The 26587-nt window shown below is 43.7% G+C and overlaps 1 protein-coding gene across 2 annotated transcripts in view; it reads right to left on the reverse strand.

Annotated features, from left to right (window-relative positions):
* The window catches only part of NFIA (nuclear factor I A), a 661499-nt gene that overhangs the window by 279752 nt on the left and 355160 nt on the right, over nucleotides 1-26587 (reverse strand). For both annotated transcript variants that reach the window (XM_033917100.1, XM_033917101.1), the window contains exon 3: nucleotides 16843-16908. In XM_033917100.1, the coding sequence (XP_033772991.1) occupies nucleotides 16843-16908 (66 nt within the window). The remainder of the gene's footprint in view (nucleotides 1-16842; nucleotides 16909-26587) is intronic.

Raw genomic sequence — 26587 nt, forward strand, 5'->3', positions numbered from 1 at the left:
TTCTTTTTTTTTTTTTAAATCTTTATTGACATTTCAAACTTTATAATGTATACAATTGAAGAGTCAGAAAAAAACTGTTGCTTCTTTTTTGATCGGCCAGCCCAGTCAGTGTTCCTGAATAAGTTTAGTGAATCGAGGCCCTTCCTACTTTGCATGCCTTTTCCCCTCATTTGCATGCGTGGAACGGAATCGGATCGGAGGTTGATCGGCCATGAGGTTAGTGAATCGGGTCAGGGTTGCAAAGGGGTCGCTAAGTGGTTGGGACATGATCGGTGGGCTTAGTGAATCTAGCTCCAAGGTCCTCTGACACTGATACTCAAAGGGCTTGTTTGGCCAAGTTTAGAAGATCTCAAGACAAACCCAGTGGTTTGAATTTCCCATCCCACTCATCCAGTAAAATTTATCTGGACACAATGCTGTGTGCACAAAGTGCCTGATTCTATAAATGGCGCCTACCTCAGTAGGCCTCTAGGAAAACCGCATAATGCCTAAATTGAGTTAGGCACCAGTAGACTTCTGCAACTTAAGTGCCAGGGATTTCTCGGCCTAAAATACTGGTGCCTAAGGTAGGCACTTATTAGCATCTAACTCAATCCACGCCTAAACTCCACACCTCTTCAGGTAGGCGCTGCTAGGTTCTGGTAGGCATCCCGGTGTAGACCCTACATCAAAGTTGTAGGCGCCTACCAAGTTTATCTTTTGTTTTTTTTTAATCACTTTTTAATAGCGCTTTAAATTATTAGCACCAATTTTTTTAAAAAAATTAAGTTAGGGGCCTACATTGGTAGGCTCCCCGATCTAGGCGCCCTTTATAGACTCAGGGCCAAAATGTACCTTCTCAAAAGAGGTAGGGCTGGATGTGTTCCTTGTGTGCAATTCAACTTTATTTGGTCAACCCATTATTTGATACTTTTGGGTCAGGCTGAGAGGATGCTCTAAAGCTATCTGGATAACTATCTCTACATATTCAGCCAAGAATTGTGGACAGTGTGCTGCTAAATATCTGGATAAAGAGTACATAACTTTATCCCAGTAGATTGCCCACTTGGGAGGCAATTCTATTTCAAGATGCCAACATCTAGATACCATTTTTGCACAAGCAGTAAGCCTATTCTATAAGAACACTTAAGTACAAATACTAGCATAAACCGGCACTGGAATGCCTAAATGTAGGTGTGTACATTTGCTCTAGGTCTCTCGTATAAGGAAAGACTAAAAAGGTTAGGGCTTTTCAGCTTGGAAAAGAGACGGCTGAGGGGAGATAGGATTGAAGTCTTCAAAATGCTGAGTGGAATAGAACGGGTACAAGTGGATCGATTTTTAACTCCGTCAGAAATGACAAAGACTAGGGGGACACTCGATGAAGTTACAGGGAAATACTTTTAAAACCAATAGGAGGAAATATTTTTTTCCACTCAGAGAATAGTTAAGCTCTGGATCGCATTGCCAGAGGTTGTGGTAAGAGCGGATAGCGTAGCTGGTTTTAAGAAAGGTTTGGACAAGTTCCTGGAAGAAAAGTCCATAGTCTGTTATTGAGAAAGACATGGGGGAAGTCGCTGCGTGCCCTGTATCGGTAGCATGGAATATTGCTACTCCTTGGGTTTTGGCCAGGTACTAGTGACCTGGATTGGCCACCGTGAGAACGGGCTACTGGGCTTAATGGACCATTGGTCTGACCCAGTAAGGCTATTCTTATGTTCTTATGGTTCAAGTCTATGGTGTGTACATTTGCTCCAGGTCCATATCAGTGCCTAAATGATATATATATAAATGTAACTTACAGTAATGTAATGTAATGTAATTTATTTCTTATATACCGCTACATCCGTTAGGTTCTAAGCGGTTTACAGAAAATATACATTAAGATTAGAAATAAGAAAGGTACTTGAAAAATTCCCTTACTGTCCCGAAGGCTCACAATCTAACTAAAGTACCTGGAGGGTAATAGAGAAGTGAAAAGTAGAGTTAGAGGAAAAATAAAAATAAAATAAACATTTTAACAAGACAGCATTGATCTAAATACTTTGGAATGTAGAAGAGAGGAGAGAAAGGAATAGAAGCAGAAGGGGGAGCCGTTGAACAGTAGAATTCTGGAGAAATTTAAATGATAGAAATAGAACAAAACAAAGACAAAAGGCAAAACAATAGATAAGATTAAAGATAAATCATAAGCTGGAAAGAAAAATAAAATAAAACTTTGTCTTCAATCCACGGTTTCAGCGTCAGTGATGAAGTGGAGCAAGTAAGTTTAGGAGGAGCGATTGACGTTTCCAGAAAGGGCTTCTTCAGGGAAGAGACTTGGCCGACAGTCCCAGGATGCCTATGTCTCCTCCCCTGCGATGTTCTCCCATCCATGCATTCCCTCCCAGACACACTGCCCGTGCCCCAGCCGCTCCAAGTACAGTACTGTGTAATTAGTCCGCATAAATGCTGGCCCTGTCTATGACATGCCCATGACCCTCCCTTGTGAATGCCTCCTTCCTTGACAATTACAAGATAAGCCATTATAGCAGTAAGACATGGTACTACCATTTAAGTACTTATGTGAATGGCCATATTCTATAAATTTAAGCATGCAAACGGCACTTATTATAGAACGAGGAGGTTGCTGGCTTTCCAAATATCACCCCTTATAAATGAACTAAATTAATTAATGGGGGAGGGGTTGAGAGAAGGCAAGAGTAGGAAGTCTGTGATGGGTTTCCACAGCAAGTGCAAATCAAGCTCATTGTTAAATACTGTAGATATGTTCATTTCAGCATTGCTATGGGGCCCACGTGACCCTTGTGGACTGGACGAGGCTTTCATTGTCTCCCCTCCTTACTGTCTCTTACGATTATGTTCTCCTGCATAGTAAGTCCTTTGCACGGGGATGCACAGTGTGCTAAAGCAGCATAATGCACAATGAATTATAAAAAGGAACAACCAAAGATTCTCGGTCCTTAACAGTGTATAGACTAGGGAAGTATTTTTACAAAGGTTTGCCATGCGTAAAGCCTGTTTTTACACATAGGCCTTTCATAATACCGCATGGACAAATGTGTATGTAAAAAGCACATACACACTGATAAAATGCATGGACTTTTACATGGATCACACTTAGGCATCGCTGGGGTTCAGTCTGGGCAATGTACACGTTGCAGTGTGTGTGTGTGTTTTATACATTACATGCACACATCTGCATAATCTTTGGAACAGGGGAGTTTTATACATTTGAATTTGCGTGCATGCTACTGGGCTGGTTCTGAGAGCCTATTTTATAAGGCATCTTCTCCGACTTTCAGCACAGACGCCCTGTTATCCAATTACACCCCCTGTGTGGAGACCTGAGCCAAAATAGCTCATCCAATATTAAAAGCAGCTGTATGAGCTCATTTTTCAACTATTAACCGCTCTTCTCTCTTATTCATCTGAACTTATTTTTGCTCCCAATGTTTTTCTCACAATATTTTTGAACTGAAACATAACTTTTAATACAGCTGCATCTTTTTATGCAACTTGCAAATTATTTTGGAGGAAAAAACCTGGGTTATATCCTTAACCAGAAAGTTGATTAATTAGGCGTTGTGATACCACGATAACTTACTATCTCCATAAACAGCTGCACTAGATAGACATATATTGTACTGTATTAGTAAGTTGATTTAAACATTATATATAGGGTGATTTTAGCATTATATATAAGTTGATTTAAGCATTATATATAGGATATTTGATTATCCTAAAGTTGATATTTATAGTTGATAGGATAGTTGATTATATATAGGATGATTTAAGCATTACAGTACTCCCCCGAAATTCACAGGGGTTCCGTTTCAGGACCCCAACGAATTTTGAAAAAACGTGAATGCAGTTTTTAGGCAGGAGAGGGCAGCTGGAGCACCAGCGGGTGAAGGAAATCACTCGCGGTCTGCTCCGACCACCTCATCCTGTATTAAAGTCAGGCAGCACCAATCAGGAGCTGCTTTGACACACAGCTCCTGATTGGTGTAGCCCGACTTTACCACAGGAAGAGGCGGTCGGGGCAGACTGCCAACGACCGGGTCCGCGAGTCACGAACTGCAAATTCGCAGGGAAACACTGTATATATAAGTTGATTTAAGCATTATATATAGCAGTGGTTCCCAACCCTGTCCTGGAGGAACACCAGGCCAATTGGGTTTTCAGGCTAGCCCTAATGAATATGCATGAAGCAAATTTGCATGCCTATCACTTCCATCATATGCAAATCTCTCTCATGCATATTCATTAGGGCTAGCCTGAAAACCCGATTGGCCTGGTGTTCCTCCAGGACAGGGTTGGGAATCACTGATATATAGGATATTTACATAAAGACAATTAAAAAAAAAAAAAAGAACATAAGAATTGCCACTGCTAGGTCTATCGTGCCCAGCAGTCTGCTCACGCAGCGGCCCCCAGGTCAAAGACCAGTGCTCTAAATGAATCCAGCTTCACCTGCGTACGTTCTAGTTTAGCAGGAACTTGTCCAACTTTGTCTTGAATTCCTGGAGGGTGTTTTCCTCTATAACAGAATCCGGAAGAGCGTTCCAGTTCTCTACCACATTCTGGGTAAAGAAGAACTTCCTTACGTTCGTACGGAATCTATCCCCTTTCAACTTTAGAGAGTGCCCTCTCGTTCTCCCTACCTTGGAGAGGGTGAACAATCTGTCTTTATCTGCTAAGTCTATTCCCTTCAGTATTTTGAATGTTTTGATCATGTTCCCTCTCAATCTCCTCTGTTCGAGGGAGAAGAGGCCCGGTTTCTCTAATCTTTCGCTATACAGCAACTCCTCCAGCCCCTTAACCATCTTAGTCGCTCTTCTCTGGACCCTTTCAAGTAGTACCGTGTCCTTCTTCATGTACGGCGACCAGTGCTGGACGCAATACTCCAGGTGAGGGCGCGCCATGGCCCAGTGCAGTGGTATGATAACCTTTTTTGATCTGTTCGTTATCCCCTTCTTTATCATTCCTAGCATTCTGTTCACCCCTTTCGCCCCTGCCGCGCATTGCACAGACAGCTTCATCGACTTGTCGATCAGAACTCCCAAGTTTCTTTCCTGGGAGGTCTTTCCAAGTAATAATAATAATAATAACAACTTTATTTTTGTATACCGCAATACCACAAACAGTTCAGAGCGGTTTGCAATGTAAGAGAGACGGTACATACACAGCGAAGATACAATGCAAGAGAATGTACTATGCAGTTGAGCGCAGTTTACAATGCAGGGTACATATTCAGTACCGCCCCGGACATCCTGTATTCGTGCATGAGATTTTTGTTACCGACATGATAGTTTATAGTTGATTATAGTTATAGTTGATAGGATAGTTGATTAAATATAGGATGATTTAAGCATTATATATAAGTTGATTTAAGTATTATATATAGGATATTTTAGTGTGGGCCTCTTTTACAAAGCCGTGGTAGCAATTCTGCCGCAGCTTTGCACAAGAGGTCTTATATTAGTTTTTCCTTTATACTGTATTATTATTAATATATTTTTGGAATGTAACTTGCCTGTAACTTATGTTAGCGTAAAAGCAACTTATAAATACCTTTTTTAAAACTAAGTTAAAAATGAAACTAAGGCCACTAGCTTATAACATTCACTAGCAACATAAGGAGACAATTTTGAAAGCAGTTTTTCCAGGCAAATTGTTGTGGATGGAGGCTGCACTCTTCTGTGTGGCTTAAAGGATGCAAAGGCTTTCATAGTGTGCCTGTTTTTAGGCAGGATAAAAAAAGAGGTGTCACCATGAGTTTGACTGCATTGAGTGGGACAACAGCATGAGCGGATTTGATATTAAAAAGTATATGCATTATTTTGCATCTCCTCTGTATCATATATTTTGCAGAGGCCAATACTGATTAGGAGGTTCAGCTGTTATCAGCCTGGAAGGATGCTTTAAGCAGGACAACCGGGCCTGGCACACAATTAAACAAAATGGACGTCCATCCTCACCTATTGGTTTTTCCCCTTTCTGTGCTCTTTTCTCCAAAGATTGTAGTTCTTGCCCTCTTTTTCCCATCTGTTTGAAGTAAGTCTATATGTCACGTCATGTGTTATATTAATATACCCTAGTATTGTTTAGCATCTCTAATTTTTAATTTGTTTTTATGGTAGTTTTCATTGTACACTGCCTAGAAATTTGATTAAGCGGTATAAAAATTTTTTACCTAAACTTGAAATTTGAAATATCCAAAACCCAATTTTGCAAAGGCAGGATCTGGACATTGCACGCTGCCATACATAGCAACAGGATGGACAACGTCCAAGTGTAGAAAGACGGATGCTCTTAGTTAAACCTGTTTCAATCATGTCTAAGGTACAAAAAGCTGCTCACATTGGCCTCTCCACTCCACCTCACAAGCGCTTGCATGAGGCTACAGCAGTGAGGTGGGCAACGTTCCAGAACAAGGGTAACTTACTGCGGGCCTCAAAATAGTACCTGGAGGGCCGCATGCGGCCCCTGGGCTGCGAGTTTGAGACCACTGCCTATGACCTTATGTCTGAATCATATTTTCTGTTTGAAAGTATATGTGAGATGGATGTCCATCTAGGACAGGGGTGTCAAAGTCCCTCCTCGAGGGCCTGCAATCCAGTTGGGTTTTCAGGACTTCCCCAATGAATACGCACGAGATCTATTTGCATGCACAGCTTTCATTGTATGCTAATAGATCTCATGCATATTCATTGGGGAAATCCTGAAAACCCGACTGGATTGTAGGCCCTCGAGGAGGGACATTGACACCCCTGATCTAGGACATCCCTAGAGATCCTTCCTAAAATGCTCCCCCGCATTTTCTCAGCCGTAAGACTCAAATTGTGAAACTTTGATGTTAGATGTCTTAGATAAAAAAAATGAATAAATAAATTGATTTTCCCATAAGGTTGCTGAACATCTGTGTGATTTGAAATGTCTATATGAGGATGTTGGAGTAGGTCTGAGGTAAGATTTAGGGCTCCTTTTATGAAGGCACGGTAGCGGTTTAATGCGCGTAATACCGTGTGCTACACCGCCGGCCGGGCTAGCCGCTACCGCCTCCTCTTGAGCAGGCGTTAGTTTTTAGGCCAGCGCGGGGGTTAGCGCGTGACGAAAAGTCGCTAGCGTTAACCCCGCTAGCGCGGCTTAATAAAAGGAGCCCTTAGTCGAGGCAGCAAAGGATTTTTTTAACCGAGAATGAGCTGCAAAGTGCATCTACAGAACAATGCGCCCATCTCTCGCGACTGGGCAGGTTATTGCAAATTACCTTCTCCATTTACAGTAACACAAGCTTCCACAGCAAACTGAAAATGATCATTTAGCTTCGCCGCAAAACCATCCACCTTAAAACAAATTAGCAACTGCTGTCCACTCTGTGCTTGCTCACCCAGCCGAAATAATCTTCCACGTTCACTCATCAGCAAGGGACGCACGCTTATTTTAAAACCAAACGCACGGGTTTATTTCCTGCAAACTTCCTATCCAAGTGAAATCTTTGCAGGTTCAGACTAATTTGCCAGAAAGTTGCAAAACAAGTTTAGGGAGCTGCGATCCACATCCTCGCTGTTCCTTTTGGCGTTAGAAAGAACAAGGTGCCTTTTGTTCCCTGAGGGGTTATTAAAGCAATCACTTACAGCTCAAGTCAGGTAAAAGAGCATTAAAATAAAAGGCTGTTGGTTTTGGTATTTATATTCTCCCCTCCCTAATAATTGTCTGTCTCTGTGGAGTGAAGCAGGAGCTGTGATTATTGGGAAAAGTGTGAGAATTTACTATCGGTGTCTTAAGAAACAACCCTGCTATTAGGCTCAATAAAAGTGTTTGCATTCTTCTAAAGGAGGAAATAAGTCCCAGAAGATAAGGGTTAGATATCTGTGATTGGAAGTTTTGTGGCCACTTCAGCTATGGCAATCTTTTTTTTATAAGCATCCATTGATGGGAAAATGAAACTGAATCTCATTGGTTGTTTTAGAATCTTTCCTGGGTCTTTGATTCCCCAGTGTTAATCTGCTGCTCCGTACTCTGTTTTCATGTCGGTTTGTAACATAGTAGATGACGGCAGATAAAGACCCGAATGGTCCATCTAGTCTGCCCAACCTGTTTCAATCTAAAAATGTGTTGGTTGTTGGGTTTTTTTCCCCCCCCCCCCTTCTTCTTAGCTATTTCTGGGCAAGAATCCAAAGCTCTGCCCGGAACTGTTCTTAGGTTCCAACTACTGAAGTGTCCGTCAAAGCTCACTCCAGTCCATCTACACCAGCGGTCTCAAATTCAAACCCTTTGCACAGCCACATTTTGGATTTGTAGGTACTTGGGAGGGCTGCAGAAAAAAATAGTTAATGTCTTATTAAAGAAATAACAATTTTGCATGAGGTAAAACTCTTTATAGTTTATAAATCTTCCCTCCCACCAAAGACCTGCATGTTCCTCCCCTTCTTTGCAGCGTCCTCCAGCTTCCCCCCCTGGCCTCCCGGTCTTAGTTTCAGCTAATTACCACAGCCTGCAGAGAGGATCGCCAGTGCTGTAGCGTTCCTTGCAGGCTGCCATTGGCCTCTGCAGCACGTTCCCTCTGCCGCGGTCCCACCCCTCCTCTGATGTCAGGGGCAGGATCGCGGCAGAGGGAACGTGCTGCTGAGGACGACGGCAGCCTGCAAGGAATACTACAGCACCAGCGATTCTCTCTGCAGGCTGCGGTAATTATCTGAAGGCAAGAGCAGGAGGCCAGGGGGGAAGCCGGAGGGCGCTGCAAGGAGTGGGCAGTCCTAGTACAGACCGCAGGCCGCAAAATAGTACCTGGCGGGCCGCATGTGGCCCCCGGGCCGTGAGTTTGAGACCACTGATCTACACCCTCCCAGCCATTGAAGCCCTCCCCAAACCATCCTCCACCAAATGGCCATATATAGACACAGACCGTGCAAGTCTGTTTGCAATGTTGAGCAAAATCTAGCTCGACAATTGCTTCTTTCCTTCTCCGTCCTATGTCTGAAGCTTGCCCGTACGTGTGTTCATCTGCACCCACCTTCTCAGACTGCTCCTGATCCTATCAGCCTCACCACAAAACAAGGCCCATTTGACCCCTTGCAGCTAACGTGGTCCCCTCTTAGTCGACTGTCTTTCACGATTACTTTCGCCAACACTGTAATCCCTTCGGCAGACCTCTTTGCTTCTTATTTTCCATAAACTGGTGATTTCACAGCACTGCCGTTCACTTAACATTCAGAGGTCAGATCCGTCTAGGGTTGCCGATATTTTGAAACCTCCCAAACCGCGAGCAACAGAAGGAACTGCATTCAAGACTTTATATACTCTGATCTGCAGTTTGGACTAAAATAATATATATATACTATATATATATATTATATACTATATAATATATATATATATATATACTATATATATATACTATATTATATACTATATATATATATATACTATAATAATAATAATATACTAAAAATAAAATTATTTCCATTGATAAGGGCTTTCATTATTATCTTCTAAGCACTTATCGGATAAGTGCAATCCAGATGAGTGATATTTTGCCTTGGATACTCAGAGGTGCTATCTGGATAGTGCATCTGAATATCCTTCCAGATCACCTCTGCACTACCCTCCTCATTCTAAGAACATAAGAATTGCCATATTGGGACAGACCGAAGGTCCATCAAGCTCAGTATCCTGTTTCCAACAGTGGCCAACTCATGTCTCAAGTACCTGGCAGAAACCCAAAGAGTAGCAACATTCTAGAGCTCAGATTGTGATGTCATAATGCCTCATTCCACCAATGCCTAAGAGCCAAACTCATCAGTGATGTCACAATGGCTTGATTGTCCTATACTTGGCTCACATAAGAACATAAGAATTGCTTTAATGGGACAGACCGAAGGTCCATCAAGCCCAGTATCTTGTTTCCAACAGTGGCCAACCCAGGTCCCAAGTTAGATCCCAAGTAGTAAAACTAGGGTTACCAGATGTCTGGATTTACCAAGATATGTTCTTTTTCTGGGTGTCCGGACGGATTCTTGAAAATCTGCAGTTCATCCAGATTGTCAAGCTCAGGGCTGCATCTGGAGAGCCTCTGAGCATATGCGGGTGTGACGTGACGAAGTCACATGCATGCAGCATGTCTGCACATGCTTGAAGGCCTTCCAGATGCAGCCCCGAGCAGGAGGAAAGAAGAGAAGGGGTTTGGGAAGGCCAGGGCGGGGCTGGGTAGAATTGGGCGGGGCTGGGTAGAATTGGGCGGGGCTGGGGGTGGGGCCACGTGTCTGGGTGTTATCCGACCATAATCTGGTAAACCTAAGTGAAATGGATTTTGTGCTGCTTACCCTAGGAATAAGAAGCGGATTTCCCCAAGCCAAGCCTAGGGACTTCTCTTCCAGGAAATTATCCACAATTTTGCACCTAGCCCACAAGTTGCATTCACAAGTTATTTGTGTCATTTACACATGTAACTTAATTGGCATTAAGGGTCAGATTCAAGTTTCAAGTTTAAGTTTCAAGTTTAAGTTTCAAGTTTATTAGGATTTTATATACCGCCTATCAAGGTTATCTAAGCGGTTTTACAATCAGGTACTCAAGCATTTTCCCTCTCTGTCCCGGTGGGCTCACAATCTATCTAACGTACCTGGGGCTATGGAGGATTAAGTGATTTGCCCAGGGTCACAAGGAGCAGTGCGGGGTTTGAACCCACAACCCCAGGGTGCTGAGGCTGTAGATCCAACCACTGCGCCACACACTCCAGATTCTATAAATGGCACTGTGGTCAGCACTGCTTTAAAAACACGCGACAGCACCGTTTATAGAATTGTGGCTTTGGAAAAGGTAAGCCCTGGAAATGTAGGCCGGGGTTTTTCAAGGCCTACATTTCTGGTGCCTCCCTTTTATGTGAATCGCGTCTATGGAGGCGCTTTATGATGCCTTTTTTTTAGGTGCTGGTAGGCATTTACATTTTTTCTTTTAAATGCTTTTTTTCCCCGTCTTAAATGGCGTTTTCAACTTAGGTTAGGCACCTAACTTAAGACACCGTTTATAGAACCTGGGCCTAAGAGCCAATAATTGGCATCAGTTGGTATGAAACGGTGCCAGTTGTCACTAATTTGCAGTTACGCACATAAATGTCCTTAGTAATTGTGCACACAAAATCCATAGTACTCGACTGCAAGAGGGCATGGGTCAAGGAGGGGTGTGGGCGGGTCAGGGGCGTGTCTAGCATTTACACGCACAGGTTCTAGAATACTAGCAGTCAGGAATGAGCATTTGGCTTTTGGTTTGGTTGATTTATTTATATCCCGCCCTTACCCAAGGCGGGTTACAAAGTGACATATAAAACGCAACAATAACTAAACAATCAAGTTTCAAATTTATTGATTTATTTTTTAAAATATATTTATTTATAAAATTTAGACGTTATTATCAAGCATATCATCTTGTACAGAAAGTGAGATTTATTTTTGATATACCGTTAATAAGTAAATAAAAACAATAATTTATCCGATATTAAAAAGACTGGGCAAATTCAGATTAACCTACATGAAACGGAAGGAAAGTAGGGGAGGGAGAGGTTGTTTTAAATACATCGAAGTAAAATTAATAAAAAAGGGCGGTAAGTGAGGAGCGGTAAAGACATTAGGGGGGAATCATTTCAAGAGAAGTATTAGATGTTTCAAAGCTACACATAAGTCAGGGAATTAAAAGGCAGAGGCTGATTCTAGAGAGTAAAAGCAACTTTAAAGAGGAAAGTTTTAAGTTTGGTTTTAAATTTTCCGAGTGAGTTCTCTAACCACACAAAGCAAAAATACAAACTATGGACTTTTCCTCCAGGAATTTGCCCAAACCTTTCATTGCTGGTTTTAAGAAAGGTTTGGACAAGTTCCTGGAGGAAAAGTCTATAGTCTGTTATTGAGAAAGACACGGGAGAAGCCGCTGCTTGCCCTGTATTGGTAGCATGGAATATTGCTACTCCTTGAGTTTTGGCCAGGTACTGGGGACCTGGATTGGCCACCGTGAGAACAGGCTACTGGGCTTGATGGACCATTGGTCGGACTCAGTAAGGTTCTTATGTTCTAAACAATAAAATACACTGGCAACCAGCACCTTAATATCGTCATCTCTTCCTTATTAACAACACAGCCTCATGCCCTGTATTTCATCTGGCATTTACAGCAGGCATTGAGCTGGTGTAAGTGCTCACGCCTACATATAAACACAAAACTGTGCACTTATCTAGTATTCTACAGTATAACAGCAATTATGTACACAAGACTATCTCTACTTCAAGAAGAAGGTGAAAGCTTGGCTCATCAACCAGGCCTTTAATGGAAGAAGTAACTAACTTGCTAGTCACACATAGACAAGATTGGTCGCACATACTATAGCAGGACACGTTTATCCACTCCTACTCTACCTAAGAATTTTCAAGCACCATTCTGACCACATGCACAACCACTGGCATAGTGAGGGTAGGAGGCGTCTAGGGTGGTGGTGCCTCTCCTCGTGCTCTTCTCCGCCACCCTCCTGAAGTACACATGCCTCTTCCCCTGTACCTGTTTAGCTTCCATGACACGGGACACGGAATTAACATCTGAGAGGAGCACCGAAGCCGGCACGAGCAGCAGACTGGGGCTAAAAGTATGGTTGGGGGGGAGTGAAGGTGCATGAGCACAGCGGGGGGGGGGGGGGGGGAGGGGGAAGGAGGGGGGGGAGTTCTTACCGCTGTGGCTGGCACGAAAAACGTTAGGGCGGCTTTGTAAAGGAGAGGATAAAGGAGCATAGGAAGTCTATGGCCCTCTTTTACTAAGGTGTGCTAAGCGTTTTAGTGCGCATTTAGCGTGTGTTAAATCAACACGTGCGCTAACGCGTCCATAAGATAACATGCACAAGTTAGCGTTTAGCGCATGCTAAAAAGCATAGTGCACCTTAGTAAAAGAGGGAATATGTTTAGGATGCAGGGAATTGATACCATCAGAATTGAGAACATGACAGAATCTTTACTTGTTTGAGAAGCGCTTGAACAGGGCTATGGATCTGATTAAATGAACCTTTACCTCTTGACTATGAAAAATATGCTGACAAATTATTTTGTTTTAAGTTTTGCTTAATATTATGTTATTTTATTTGCTCTTATTGTATATGTTTTGATTTGTAAGCTGCCTAGTACACTGGATAGCGAGTAATAAAAATACGGTAAATTAATAAGTAATTGTGATACAAAATTCATGCTTAGAGCGGATCATCCTGATGCTTAACTTCAGGCAACCTGTTGAGAATTACCTCCAATGTGGATAGTGCCAGGGTGGAGCCAGAATTTATTGGGATAGTGGCAATTCAGTCTGCTAGCCAGATAACTTAGGACCTAGATACCAGATAAGTTATCTTCATAACAGACTGAATATTACCACTATCCAGATAAATTGTGCAGATTCTCTTATCCGGATTTCAGCTGTGCCACTAACCAGACAATGGCACTGAATATCCAGATATTTTTGACCACTATAGGCAACGTTTAAAAATATTGACCAAAATGGCTTAATGTTGACTGTATTTATATATATTTATATTGTTTATTCCAGTTAAGCATCCCACACTTCCTCCCCAAAATAAATATTTGTATAATAATATGAAATCACTTTAATCGTAACCACATAAAGGCAATAAATCAAATTCCATCCCCATCCCATCCCAATTTAACACATTCCCCAGAGCTCCCCATATACCTCATCCATTCCTCATGTCCCCCGCCCCCCGTCCCTCACACACACATAGGTAGGATTACCAGATGTCTGGGAAAACCCAGACATGTCCTCTTTTAAGAGGACTGTCCGGATGGATTTCCAAAACCCGCCAGTTTGTTTTAGAAGGCCCCGAGTTTGGGGCTACATTTCGAGGGCCTCCGAGCAATGGCATACCTAGGGTATGTGATACCCAGAGCTGATCATTTCTTAACACCTTCCCCCATATAAAAAAAAAATATTTTTTGTAAACCCTCTCCCTTTCCTTGGTATGCCACTGCCTGAGGAAGGGGATTTTGGTCTCCAAAAATTTGTAAATAATGTATTAAAATTATTCCAATAAAAAGATTACATTGCCTTATTTTAATTTTCTATTTATAAATGTTTATCAATAAAGCTACAGTTCTAAAGCAACAATAAAAAAAATCTTTTTATACCTTTTGTCTGATTTCTGTTTTCCTCATCTTCTCTTCACTCTCCATCCCATCCAGCATCCACCCGCTTTCTCTGTCCCTTCCATTTTTCTCTTTCTGTCTCCACTCCCTCCCCCATGCTCTGGCATCTCTCTATTCTCCTTTCTTTCCCTCCTTCCCACCCCAACTCTCCCCATGGTCTGATATCTGCTTCCCTTCCCCCATACCTTGGGATCTCTCTCCTTTTCCTTCCATCTCTCCCTCTCCCTTCATGATCTGGCATCTTCTTCCCTTCCTTTCTCTCCCTTCCCAATGGTCTAGCATCTGTCTCCTTCCCTTTCATCATGCTTGGACATCTCTCTCTTCTCCTACCCTTCCATCTTTCCCTCTCCCTCCCCCTACATGCTATGGCATTTCCTCTCTTTTCTTTTCCTCCCTCCGTTCCTCATGATCTGGCATCATGCTCTCCTCTCCCTTTCATTCTTTTTTACCCCTCCCTCCAATTGGGTGCATGGTGTAACATTTCTCTACACCCCCCACCCCCGATGGGCACCTCTCTTTCTCTCACTGACAGCAGCCTTCACAATTCGCTGCTCTGCCAGCATCAGGCCTTCCTCTCTGCTGGGTTCCGCCTACTTCCTGCTTCCGTGAAGGCAGGACCTAGCCGAAAGGAAGGCCCAACACCGGTAGAGCAGTGAGTTGCAAAGGCTGAGGCTGCCTCTGCCAGAAGGGGAAGTTCCCGGACCATGATGCCAATGCTGACCCTGGGAGCACCTCCTTATGGTCTGCACCTGGGTCGGACCGCCCCCACCCCCCCTTGGTATGCCACTACCTCCAAGAATGCATGGACATGATGAGATGACATTATCATGCAGTCTCTGCACATGCTTGGAGGTCCTGCAGACGCAGCCCAGACTCAAGGAAGAAGAGATGAGGTTTGTGTGGGAATGGAACAGGGCAGGGCAGGGCAGAACAGGGCGGGGCTGAGGGCAGAATAGGGCCACATGTCCTCTTTTGTTCAACAAGAAATCTAGTAATCCAAACAGAGCACTTGCTGAATATGTAAAGCTTGGCTTTACTAATCTTTCATGCCCTTTCAAATTTGTTGCCTCTTTTTCCTTCTCAAGCTTATCTCCAGCGGTCTCTTTCTCTTCACCTCAACTCGGACAGCCTCCACTCCTCCCTGTGCCTGTCTCAGCCAGTCTCTCCCCAAGCTGGTTCCCACCAGCTCTCCTCTCCCTCATCCTCCCCTCTCCCAACCGCTGCCCTAATTCTTTCCTTGGCCCATTACCACAAGATGTCCTCTTTCACACTCGTCTGGGCACATTAATCTATTTCCCCTCAACCTAACCCTCCAGTGTCACTCCTCCACAGCTTGATCCACAGTGTCTACCGTCTCTCTCCTCTCTATCCAGCCATCTATCACTCTCTCTTCCCAATCTTGGCCCTACCACTCATAAACCCAACTCCCTTCCCATCATCAACACCGTCCTCTCAGAGCCCGATATTCATAAAAAGCTGAACTCCTAAATTTGTGCCCAATTTTCAACCATACTTAGGAGCCTAACTTTACTTTAGGTCTGCCATCTGTTGCCACCCACAGTTTAGTGCAACTTTGAGTATGCACTCAGTAAATTTTCAAAGAGGCCAAGTTTGGAGCATGCAGTAACTCAAATTTAACAGCATAAATCCTTTGAATATTTGGTCCTCCGTGTATTACCGCTGCTCTTGGTTAGTTGCTGCTTTGGACTATTCCAACTTTTACTAATACTGAACTGCTGCTCCTATTCTTAGCCCCCACAGACTGTCCCTGCTACTGACATCATGTTTAGGAAGGCAGGTGGAGCCAAGGCCAGAATCTGTGTGTGTTCTTCTCCCAAGCCCTGCAGTCCTCACGCTTCTCCTTCCAGGAAGCAGGGCTTGGGAGAGGAGCACATGCAAACTCTGCCCCCCAGCCCTGATTGAATTCCAAACGTAGAGAATGGTACACGGACAAATTTGTCCCCGCCCCCCACGGGATCCATCTCCATTTCCATCCCGTCCCTGCAAGGTCGGTTCCTGTGACTGCCCCATTTCCGCAAGCTCTGTCCTTATCTGCACAAGCCTCGAACATTTATGATTTTAAAGTGTTCGAGGCTTGTGCAGATGAGGACAGAGCTTGCAAGAATGGGGCAGCCGCAGGAACAGACCTTGCAGGGACGGGATGGGGACAGGGACAAGTTTTTCCCAGTGTCATTCTCTAGCTCAGTGTTTCTCAATTTGGTCCTGGAGTACCCCCTTGCTAGTCAGGTTTTTGGAATATCTACAATGAATATGCACGAAAGAAATTTGCATATAACGGAGGCAGTGTATGCAAATCAAGTTTATGCATATTCATTGTGGATATCCTGAAAAACTGACTGGTAAGGGGATACTCCAGCACTGAGTTGAGAAACACTGCTCTAGCTGATGCTGCTGTAGCCACTGTGACTGGGCTCGGCTCTGAGCAGACTCTTTGAAAAGGAAGAGGTCTATGGGGCAGGAGAAACGGGGAATCTGTTCTATTCTAGAAGCCGATGGTCAACAGAAAATCAGCCCTTACACTTGCCCGTTTTCGGATCCTATCGGCTGCTGGCCTCTGTTTAGGAAAGCCAGTCAGGATGACTGAACACTAGCTGGTTGGCAACAGTAGGCCTATCTGCATGTAACACGTGTCAGGTGCATGGCAGGTCAGAACTTACCATTTTCTGGCTGGTCCTTAATATCAGCTTCATTTGCCTGGCTGGGACTTTCAGATTGACTTGAATCTGAAAAACATAAAATACAGCCCAAAATTACAGGGTCTGCTATGGAAGGTGGATCAGAGGCACCAGGTCTTCTCAAAAGCCCGTGTGTGCAACTAGAGGGCAAGCGTTCTGGGAGAGCTACAGGATCCCATATGATACACTGCACATATAGAGAATAGAATGGGCCCTGCTTCCAGTCAGGGCTAGATTTACCCTCTCAATGTTCTGAGGCCACGTGGGGTGTGGGTAGGAAGAGAGTAGCCCCAGAATGCACGACTGCAAAAGGAAGACCTCCTCCTAGCCCTCTTTTCATTGCCACTTAGCCTAAGCCAGGGGTGTCAAAGTCCCTCCTCAAGGGCCGCAATCCAGTTGGGTTTTCAGGATTTCCCCAATGAATATGCATGAGATCTATTAGCATACCATGAAAGCAGTGCATGCAAATAGATCTCATGCATATTCATTGGGGAAATCCTGAAAATCCGACTGGATTGTGGCCCCCCCCAGGAGGGACTTTGACACCCCTGGCCTAAGCAGTCATATCTCATTGGACCCATCCTCTTAAATGCACAAGGGCAAGCCGGTGGTGATTCTCCCATGCCTTTAAGAGGGTGGGTCCGAAGGGATGCTGCTAAGACTGACAGGTGCTTGAAAGGAAACATGACTTCCCCAAAAGCTGTAACATGATCAGATGTGAGCAAATTTCGACTGTACACTCTTAAGGTCAAAGGCTATATAATGATGTGATTTTTTGCACAGTTTCCTATGTCTTGATGGTATTATTCAAATAATAAGTACCAGCATGTTATGAAATGGGAAGAACCTGGAGGCTGTACAATATAGGTCTTTGAGGGGGGGTGGGGAGAACACGGAGCAACCCAGAAGTAATCTATTTTTATAACAAGTGACAACCAAGGTATTCTGGAGGGAAAGGAAGGACTGATAGGAAATATCTGTTCCCTTGAGAAAGAAAAAAAAAGTGCTTTAAATGTATTAAAAGCCCCTTGGCGGTTTCAACAGAAGCAAATCCTAGTTGAAAATCGAGGGCAAGCTACAACAGAGCTACGTGGACAGAGCCTATGACCAAGAAGAAACTCCCATTAACTTGTGACAAAGCTATTTCCAGCACCTTTAAGCCTGAAAAGCTCACAATTGGCTTCTTCCACTTAAGCACGTCTTGACGTGATAGTGGTGCAGGATCAGAAGGGCCGTGTCACAAAGCTCATGCAAGAGGGAGAGCAGCTGCCCTTCTGCTGCTTTGTGGGAGTAAGGGGGCTGCAGGGCACCAAACAACCACTGACCTCTAGTCCAAAAAGTCACACAAATAAATACAGAGCTCTATAAATCCAGGAGGTGCAAGGGACAGCATATCATTGCCTTCCATGTTATTTCTTTTGGAATTAGAGGTGTAGCCTAGTGGTTAGAGGTTGTGGGTTCAGTTCCAGCCTGCTCCTTGTGACTCTGGGCAAGTCACAACCCTCCATTGCTCCAGGCACCTCAGTTAGATTGTGAGCTTGCCAGGACAGATAGGGTTAACACTTAAGACTACCTGATTACTAGGCATTCAATGCATCTTAAACTACTTTGGGTGGATCTCTTCATGAAAAAAGGTGGTTAATAAATACATTTCAGCGTGTATTACTTCATTATAGCACAAACTAGCAAGAAACAAACAAAAAAAATGCACATCCTGTAGAATACTGGAGAAATGTCATCTTGAGTACCACAGCTGGCACTCATTGAGGGTGCTAGAGCGGACTCTGTGGCCCCGATTCACTAAACTCACCGATCCTGTAACAATCATCGCTAAACCGGTTTGACTGGTTTTGCGATCGTTCGTGTTCCCCGACCCGATTCACAAAACTGCTGTCCGAAGTGCTTTTCCGAGCACTCACCCCCTCTCCGATCCGAGCCTGCTAATGAGGGGAAATGCCATGCAAAAGTAGGCAGCGATCGAATCACAAAGCAGAAGAAGAAATACCGATCGGGTTTGCCAGTCCGAAAAGAGCGACTGCATCCGCTAAAAATCAGGGGGGGGAAATTCCATAGTGACACTAGGAAGTACTTCTTCACCGAAAGGTTGACCGTTGGAATGATCTTCCACTTCAGGTAGTTGAGGCCAGTAATGTGATTGACTTTAAGATCAAATGGGATCAACATGTGGACTCACTTCAAAGAAGAACTTAGAGGGGAGGGTTATTTGAGTGGGCAGACTTGTTGGGCCGAAGGCCCTTTTCTGCCGTCATATTCTATGTTTCTATGCTGAGGACCAGTCGCTCACTACCCTTGCTGACTCTTCTGCCCTGAAATATCAGTATCGAGGTTACAATCCCACATAAAACAACTATTAAAAAGAACTATAAAACAACTTGTTATAGTCTGTATCATGCGCATTGCGACCGCGTGTGTTTACAGCGCGGGTTTAAAGCGTGTTGAAGTTCTGGTGCGGCGGCAGTCACAAATCTTTCCTTTTTAAAAATTACCAACTATAAGGGCCAGCACTGGTAGACAGCATCCACCCCTCCCCTTCCCAATGACATGCGCAAATAAACCACACCCACTAACTACAAAGTAAAGCGCGAAGAACCAGTGCAGGAGTACATTTCATCGAGAACCAGCAAGTATATTCTGCGCATGCGTTTCGATCACTATTACAGATAGGGCAGGGAGGGGGGTGACAGAGGGCAGAGCCAGGGAGGAAGAGTGCAGAGTCTGACAGGAGAAGGAAGGAAAGGTGCTGGCACAGAGCCTGACAGGGGAGGGGAGGGAGGAAGGAAGGAAGGGTGCTGGGTGCAGAACCTGACAGGAGAGGGACGGAAGGAAGGGTGCTGGGTGCAGTACCTGACAGGGGAGGGGAGGAAGGAAGGGTGACAGGGCAGAGCCTGACAGGGGAGGGATGGAGGGAATGGGGCTGGGTGAAGTGCATGACATAGGAGGGATGGAGGGAAGGGGATTGAGTGCAGAGCCTGACAGGGCAGGGGAGGAAGGAAGGGTGCTGGGTGTAGTGCCTGACAGGGCAGGACACTTGAATATTAAGCCACCCGACTTATATTCGAGTGAACCATTTTCCTCCTTTTGGGGGGAAATGGGGATCTCGACTTATATTCGGATCGATTTATATTCGAATATATGGTACTTGTCACGCGTGTACAGAGTGCGTACTTGTATTGCAAAACCTCGCAGTGTCAGAGAGAGAAGAACCATCAGCTCAGTTGTGATGATGTGACGCGCATATACGTAGTCGTATTGCAAGACCGTAATTGTTTATAACAGTCCGCTGCGTCAGAGAGAGAAGAACCATCGGCTTAGTTGTCATGCATGTATACTGTATGTACTCGTATTGCATGACAACGCCCGTTTATCAAGTTAAAATTTAATAAAACGTTTTGCTCATCTTGCAAAACGCGCTCGCACACCAACTTACTCACAATCCAAGGTTTTACTGTACTTAGCTTAGCCTGGATCTCACGCTTAACACTGGATAAGGTATAAACAAGAAACTGGGTGTAAATGCTTGTGTGCAATGCGTAAATGATCCTATTCTATACGTTTCCATTTTCAAAATAACTCAAGGTAGAGTCATCCAATTCATAGTGCAAACATCGACAGGTATCTTGAGCAGAGATAAAGATGGCGGACAAAACGTCTCCACAGAGCCCCACTATAAGCTCAGCTTGGACTGCAGAAATAGTGACAGAGGTTCGTTTGGCAGTCAAGAAAGCTTTAGATATTAAAAAAACCTACAATTTCAAGATAAAATTTTTCAAAGGAAATGACATTATGTGACACCTGGCAAAGACCCTTTTCTGGAATTGCCCTCACTATTTTGGCAAGGCATAGCATGTAGTGCAGTGGTTAAAGCTACAGCCTCAGCACCCTGCGGTTGCGAGTTCAAACCCACACTGCGCCTTGTGACCTTGGGCAAGTTACTTAATCCCCCCATTGCCGAGGGTATATTAGTTAGATTGTGAGCTCACCAGGACGGACAGGGGAAAATGGTTAAGTACCTGAATACATTCATGTAAACTCTTCTGATCTCCCCTAGGAGAATGAATTAGAAAACTGAATAAATAAATAGAGTGAAAAGCTTCAGCCTCTGATCACCAGAGCTGGTATTATGACATCACAATGCCTCATTCCACCAATATCTAAGAGCCAACCTCATCAGTGATGTCACAACGGCTTGATTGTCCTATACCTGGCTCACTTTTACTACATTTTGATTTCTAGAGTGGTGCAGTGGTTAAAGCTACAGCCTCAGCACCCTGAGGTTGTGGGTTCAAACCCACACTGCTCCTTGTGACCCTGGGCAAGTCACTTAACCCCCCCATTGCCCCAGATAGATTATGAGCCCACTGGGACAGATAGGGAAAAATGCTTGAGTACCTGAATAAATTCATGTAAACCATTCTGTGCATAAACTCCAAGTGTCCTGAAAACCAAGGTCTATTTTGAACTGCTGTATGGCCTCAGCCCTTGGAATTACCAGATGTACAATGCTATACCCTTTAATTCGCTGTATGTACAGTTTCTCTTTATTGTATCTACAGTTTCTCTATATTGTAAACCACTTCTCTTTATTGTAAACCGCCTAGAAGTCGCAAGATTGTTGGCGGTATATAAGAATAAAGTTATTATTATTATTATTATTATTAAGCATGGAGGTTGAATTCTGGACATTAGGGCTCCTTTTATCAAGCAGTGGTTGAGCCTTTTATTGCGGGCCAGCAAGATAAATGCTCTGATGCTCATTCAGTTCCTATGAGCGTCTGTCGGAACATTTACCTCACCGGCCTGCATGAAAACGCTCTACCACTGCTTGATAAAAGTGGCCCTTAGTTTAAAAGATTTTTTTTTTTTTTTTTTTTTTTTTAATCTCGGGCTGGTTCACCAATAGATTTCATGACCTAGAATTTGGGGATCTATTTTTGAACATGCGACACTGCAAGCCCAGCGAACCTTTAAAACGCTGGTTTAAAAAATCTTTTACAGTTTCTTATTCCTGCTCAGAGGTTTGCGTGAGCGCTTTATGATGATTGCTGTCATTATTATTATTTCTCTCTTTTCGGCAGAGGCTCACTTTGGACAGAACTCAGACGCTCATTCATGGCAGCCTTATCAAAGCCTACAATACTGCTTTGTGCTTGCAGTATTTGAGTCTTCTGAAAGTAAACACAATGGAAGTGTTTGGGAATCTTTACCCCCACCCCCCGCCCCCCTTCAACTTCACTTTCAAGGGAAGTGATAATCTATTACCCCAGGGAATCGAATTGGTGCAGCCTTTCGTCCTAGACAAAATAAACACTTCAGCATGGACGTGTCTGCATTCTCCTTGGTGGCGCTGCCATGCACCAGCAGCTAAAAACAAAGAAACTTTTAGCTGCTCAGACAAAATACAGAAGCTCCCCAAACAACACAGCAGGCCGGGGAGGTGGTGGTGGTTGGGGGGTGGGAGGGGAGAAGTATTCAGTAAACCTGACAGTCCATTCAATATGGGGATGATGGCCGTAATGCATCCAGGGTCCCTGCGCTAATTAAATATGCATTGGCAGAGCTGTGATCGATTCAAGCCATGGATCAAATGGCACACCTGCAAGTTCTTCAGCGCCCAGCTCCCAGGAAAAGGGAAATGCAGACTCTCCTTATCTTTGTTTTCAAAGGCTCTCAGTTTCTGTGCTTATATATCTAATTTAATTCTTTCACCCCCGTCTGCAAACTGGATTAGGGAAAGTCAATACTTGCCTTTTGTGCATCAACATGAACACAGGGCTTTTCCTTTTATTCAATTTAGCCATGACCTTTAGACAAGATAGAACGGCAGGTGCCTAAAACTACGGCAAGGTCATGAGGAAGCAGGGGTCAACCCTATGGATGGCTGTCATACCGCTCTGGAGCTCACGATAACTCAATTACTTTCCGGGGCACAAGTGAAAAGTTTCTACAGAATCTTTCTTGTGTTGGAGGGTGTTGATGTGATATATTAGCAGAGGCCCAGTTTCAATTTTTTTTTTTTTTTAAAACCTGAAGAGTGAAGAAAAGAGGACCAACCAGCAGGGCAGGATTCATTCGTTGAGGGCCCCTAGGCGCACAAGTCCACTGGGCCTCCCCCCCACGCTCCACTCCACCATGCCCCTCTGAAACAGGAAGTTACGTCATGAGGGCGAGGGAGGAGAAGGGAAGTAGACATGCACAGTATTAGAGCAGGCCCTGCGGCATGGGTTCAATTTGCTTACAGGCTGCGGCGGGAGAGAGGGCAGCGAGGGAGTCAAAGGGCGGGAAGCTTACATCACCTCACCACACAGTCGGGGGCCCCCTGCCTTGTTTGCTGCCCCCTAACGCTGGCCCTGGAAGGGGAAGAGATGCCTGGACGGCCTGTTTGCCTTCCCCTAATGCCGGTGGGCCCCCCTGATGTTTTCGGGCCCGAGGCACGTGCCTGCCGGAACAAACCTAAGGCTTTTTCTTCCGTTGAGTTAATACTCTCAGCCTTACGAGTGGAGCAAGTTTGTGATTATTTTTAAATAACATCCACGCCTGATGTATATTTTTGACCTTAAAGGCCCAAATTCTGTAACCAGCGCATAATGTTAGGCGCTTATCTAAATTGAACAACAAGCCCAATTAAACTTTTTAAACAGCACTAATTGAAACTTAGGCGCCTATCAACAAAGAGCGATTCTACAACAAGGCGTCTCTAAAAATTTAGGCGGCCTTCAAAAAAATAGGCGCTATGCATGTTAGGCGTGGGCGTGGCTTTATGTTAGGGGCCTTGTTACAGAATCGCCTACATTTTTGTTGCGCCTAGAGCTGGCCTATTTATTGGGCGCCTCCAAAATAGTCGCCGCTCAGCGCCATTCACTAAACAGCACCCAATTGTACTTGAATCGCGCTGAACGGTGCTAATATCAGCGCCTAACTGTTGGCCGCTTCTTATAGGCTTTGCCCCTAAGTTTCTTTTTTACCGTTCTCCACAAGTTATCATAGGTGTCCTTTTACTAAGGCGCGCTATCTGTTTTAACATGCGCCGAACGCTAACGCACCCATTGTATTCTATGGACGCATTTTAAATTGGCTAGCGCGCCTTAGTAAAAGACCCCCATAGTGTCCTTTTTGAAAGTTAAGGGCTGTTGTTTTGGATTTCCTGTGTAAACTTATTCCAGGGATTATGTAAAATCTGATCATGCTACCCATCACTTTTATCAAGTGGCCCCAGCACCATTACCTCCCTCACAGCAATGGCGGTCGGATTCTATTTATAATTAAAACATTTTTGTTAATTGAAACAGCATATCTCTGACAAATGAAATTATAGAAAGATGTAGTCTGTTGCATTTGAATCAGCATCTTCTTGATTACTTAGCCAGCTGATTCCCATTTGCGGGGTATACCAAACAATGTGGTATGGTATGAATAACTCAATTTCTTTTGTAAATCTTTATTCATTTTTATACGTACAATAAGTGTGATAATACATAAAAATATTTGCACATTGAGAATATCACTTAATATTCAGCAATAATACCAATCATAAAATCTTAAATCCCTCCCTTCCCTCCCCTTCATAATAAGTAATTACTTCATATAAGATGTTATACTTAAAATCCCCCCTCCCTGAAAAATGAACTTTAAGAATTAAGGGAAAAGTAACATCTAATCATTACAAAATTTTGTTAATGGCTCCCACACATCTTGAAATTTCCTAATATATCCTCGCTGTGTTGCTATTACTCTTTCCATTTTATACATATGACATAATGAATTCCACCAAAAATTATAATTTAGTCTACTCCAGTTCTTCCAGTTATAAGTAATTTGTTGAATGGCAACCCCAGTCATTATGAGTTATTATTTGATGATATCTGACTCTTTGCTCTCATTGACATACCAAATAATACAGTATCATTTGACAATGCCACTGGGTTTTCTAATAAACAATTAATTTGGCCCCAAATTGATTTCCAAAAAGTCATAATAAATGGACAATAGACTAATAAAAGATCTAAAGTCCCTGCTTCGAGATGACAGTGCCAACATTTATTAGACTTAGAGCTATCCAATTTTTGTAACCGAACAGGGGGTCAATAACTCAATTTCTAAGACGGTCCTTTTTCTTGGATTATGACACATTTAGGGGTCCTTTAAGACACGCTAACCGATTTAGCACGCACTAAATGCTAACGCGTCCATAGACTATAATGGGCGCATTAGGATTTAGCGCGCGCTAATCGTTAGCATGTACTAAATCAGCTAGCGCCGTAGTAAAAGAGGGGGTTAATAAACAGTGTTGAAAAGTGCAAAACCCTTTTTGAAGATCCCTCATGAAGAAAGATATAACACGTCTTTAAGATAAGATTACTGTAGCTCTGCTATCTGACGAGACAAATGTTGCGGCTTGGCCTCAACACTAGTTTCAGCTATCAGCGCTCTACATCACTCATCAATGAAACCAAGAGTAGTGCTAGCCTTCGTGCCTCCTTGAGGGCCGCAATCCAGTCGGGTTTTCAGGATTTCCCCAATGAATATGCAGGGATGTTACCTGTTGTATCATGTGTCGGAGTGTGTTTTGGGTCAGTTGCTGTAAAAATCTGAAAAGGCAGATCCAAAAGTGGGCCTGGAGAGTTTAAATGGTCAAAAGTGCATTTCAAGTATCATTCCCTCCTAGCTGTATAAATGCTATGTAATAATTAAGAAGGGAGGAAGGAGGGGGCCAGACCCATGTCTTCTTGGGTCCCTCTCAGGTGCCTTTCAGGGGAGAAGTTTAGAACAAATGCCAGGAGGTTCTTCTTCACACAGAGGGTTGTGGACACATGGAACGCGCTCCCGGAGGAAGTGGTCGGGCAGAGTACGCTACGGGGATTCAAAGAGGGATTGGATGGATTCCTGAAGGATAGGGGGATTGAGGGATACAGATAAGGGTAGATAAGAGTATGGAAAGAGTATAGATAAAAACAAGGGGGCTATAGGGCTAAATCAAGATAACATGACAGGTCATGGACCTGATGGGCCGCCACGGGTGCGGACTGCTGGGCACGATGGACCTCTGGTCTGACCCAGCGGAGGCAAATTCTTATGTTCTTATGTCATGCATGACGTAAGAAATATTTAAAAAAATGAATCAATAAAAATAATTTGTGTGTAAAGGTGTTCAATTTGGAAGTATAAAAAAAAAGCTTGTCAACTAATTGGAACCTAAGAACAGTACCGGACAGAGCTTTGGATTCTTGCCCAGAAATAGCTAAAAAGAAAAAAAAAAAACCAACAAATTTTTAGATTGAATCAGGTTGGGCAGACTAGATGGACCATTCGGGTCTTTATCTGCCGTCATCTACTATGTTACTATGTAGTTTATAACAGTGGCATCATGATTTCAAAAGCGGGACACAGCATACAAGCAAACCATTCTTTTTTTAAAAAAAAAGGAAACCGTCTACATATACAGTATGAACTTCCTCATTATGGCCCTCTTTTACTAAGCCACAGTAGAGGTTTCTACCACGGTCTGGAGCACTAAATTTTATTTATTTATTTATTCAATTTTCTATACCGTTCTCCCAGGGGAGCTCAGAATGGTTTACATGATTTTATTCAGGTATTCAAGCATTTTTCCCTGTCTGTCCCAGTGGGCTCACAATCTATCTAATGTACATGGGGCAATGGGGGGATTAAGTGATTGCCTAGGGTCACAAGGAACAGCGTGGGTTTGAAC

Source organism: Geotrypetes seraphini, chromosome 12, assembly GCF_902459505.1.
Source record: "Geotrypetes seraphini chromosome 12, aGeoSer1.1, whole genome shotgun sequence".
Classification (NCBI taxonomy): Eukaryota; Metazoa; Chordata; class Amphibia; order Gymnophiona; family Dermophiidae; genus Geotrypetes; species Geotrypetes seraphini.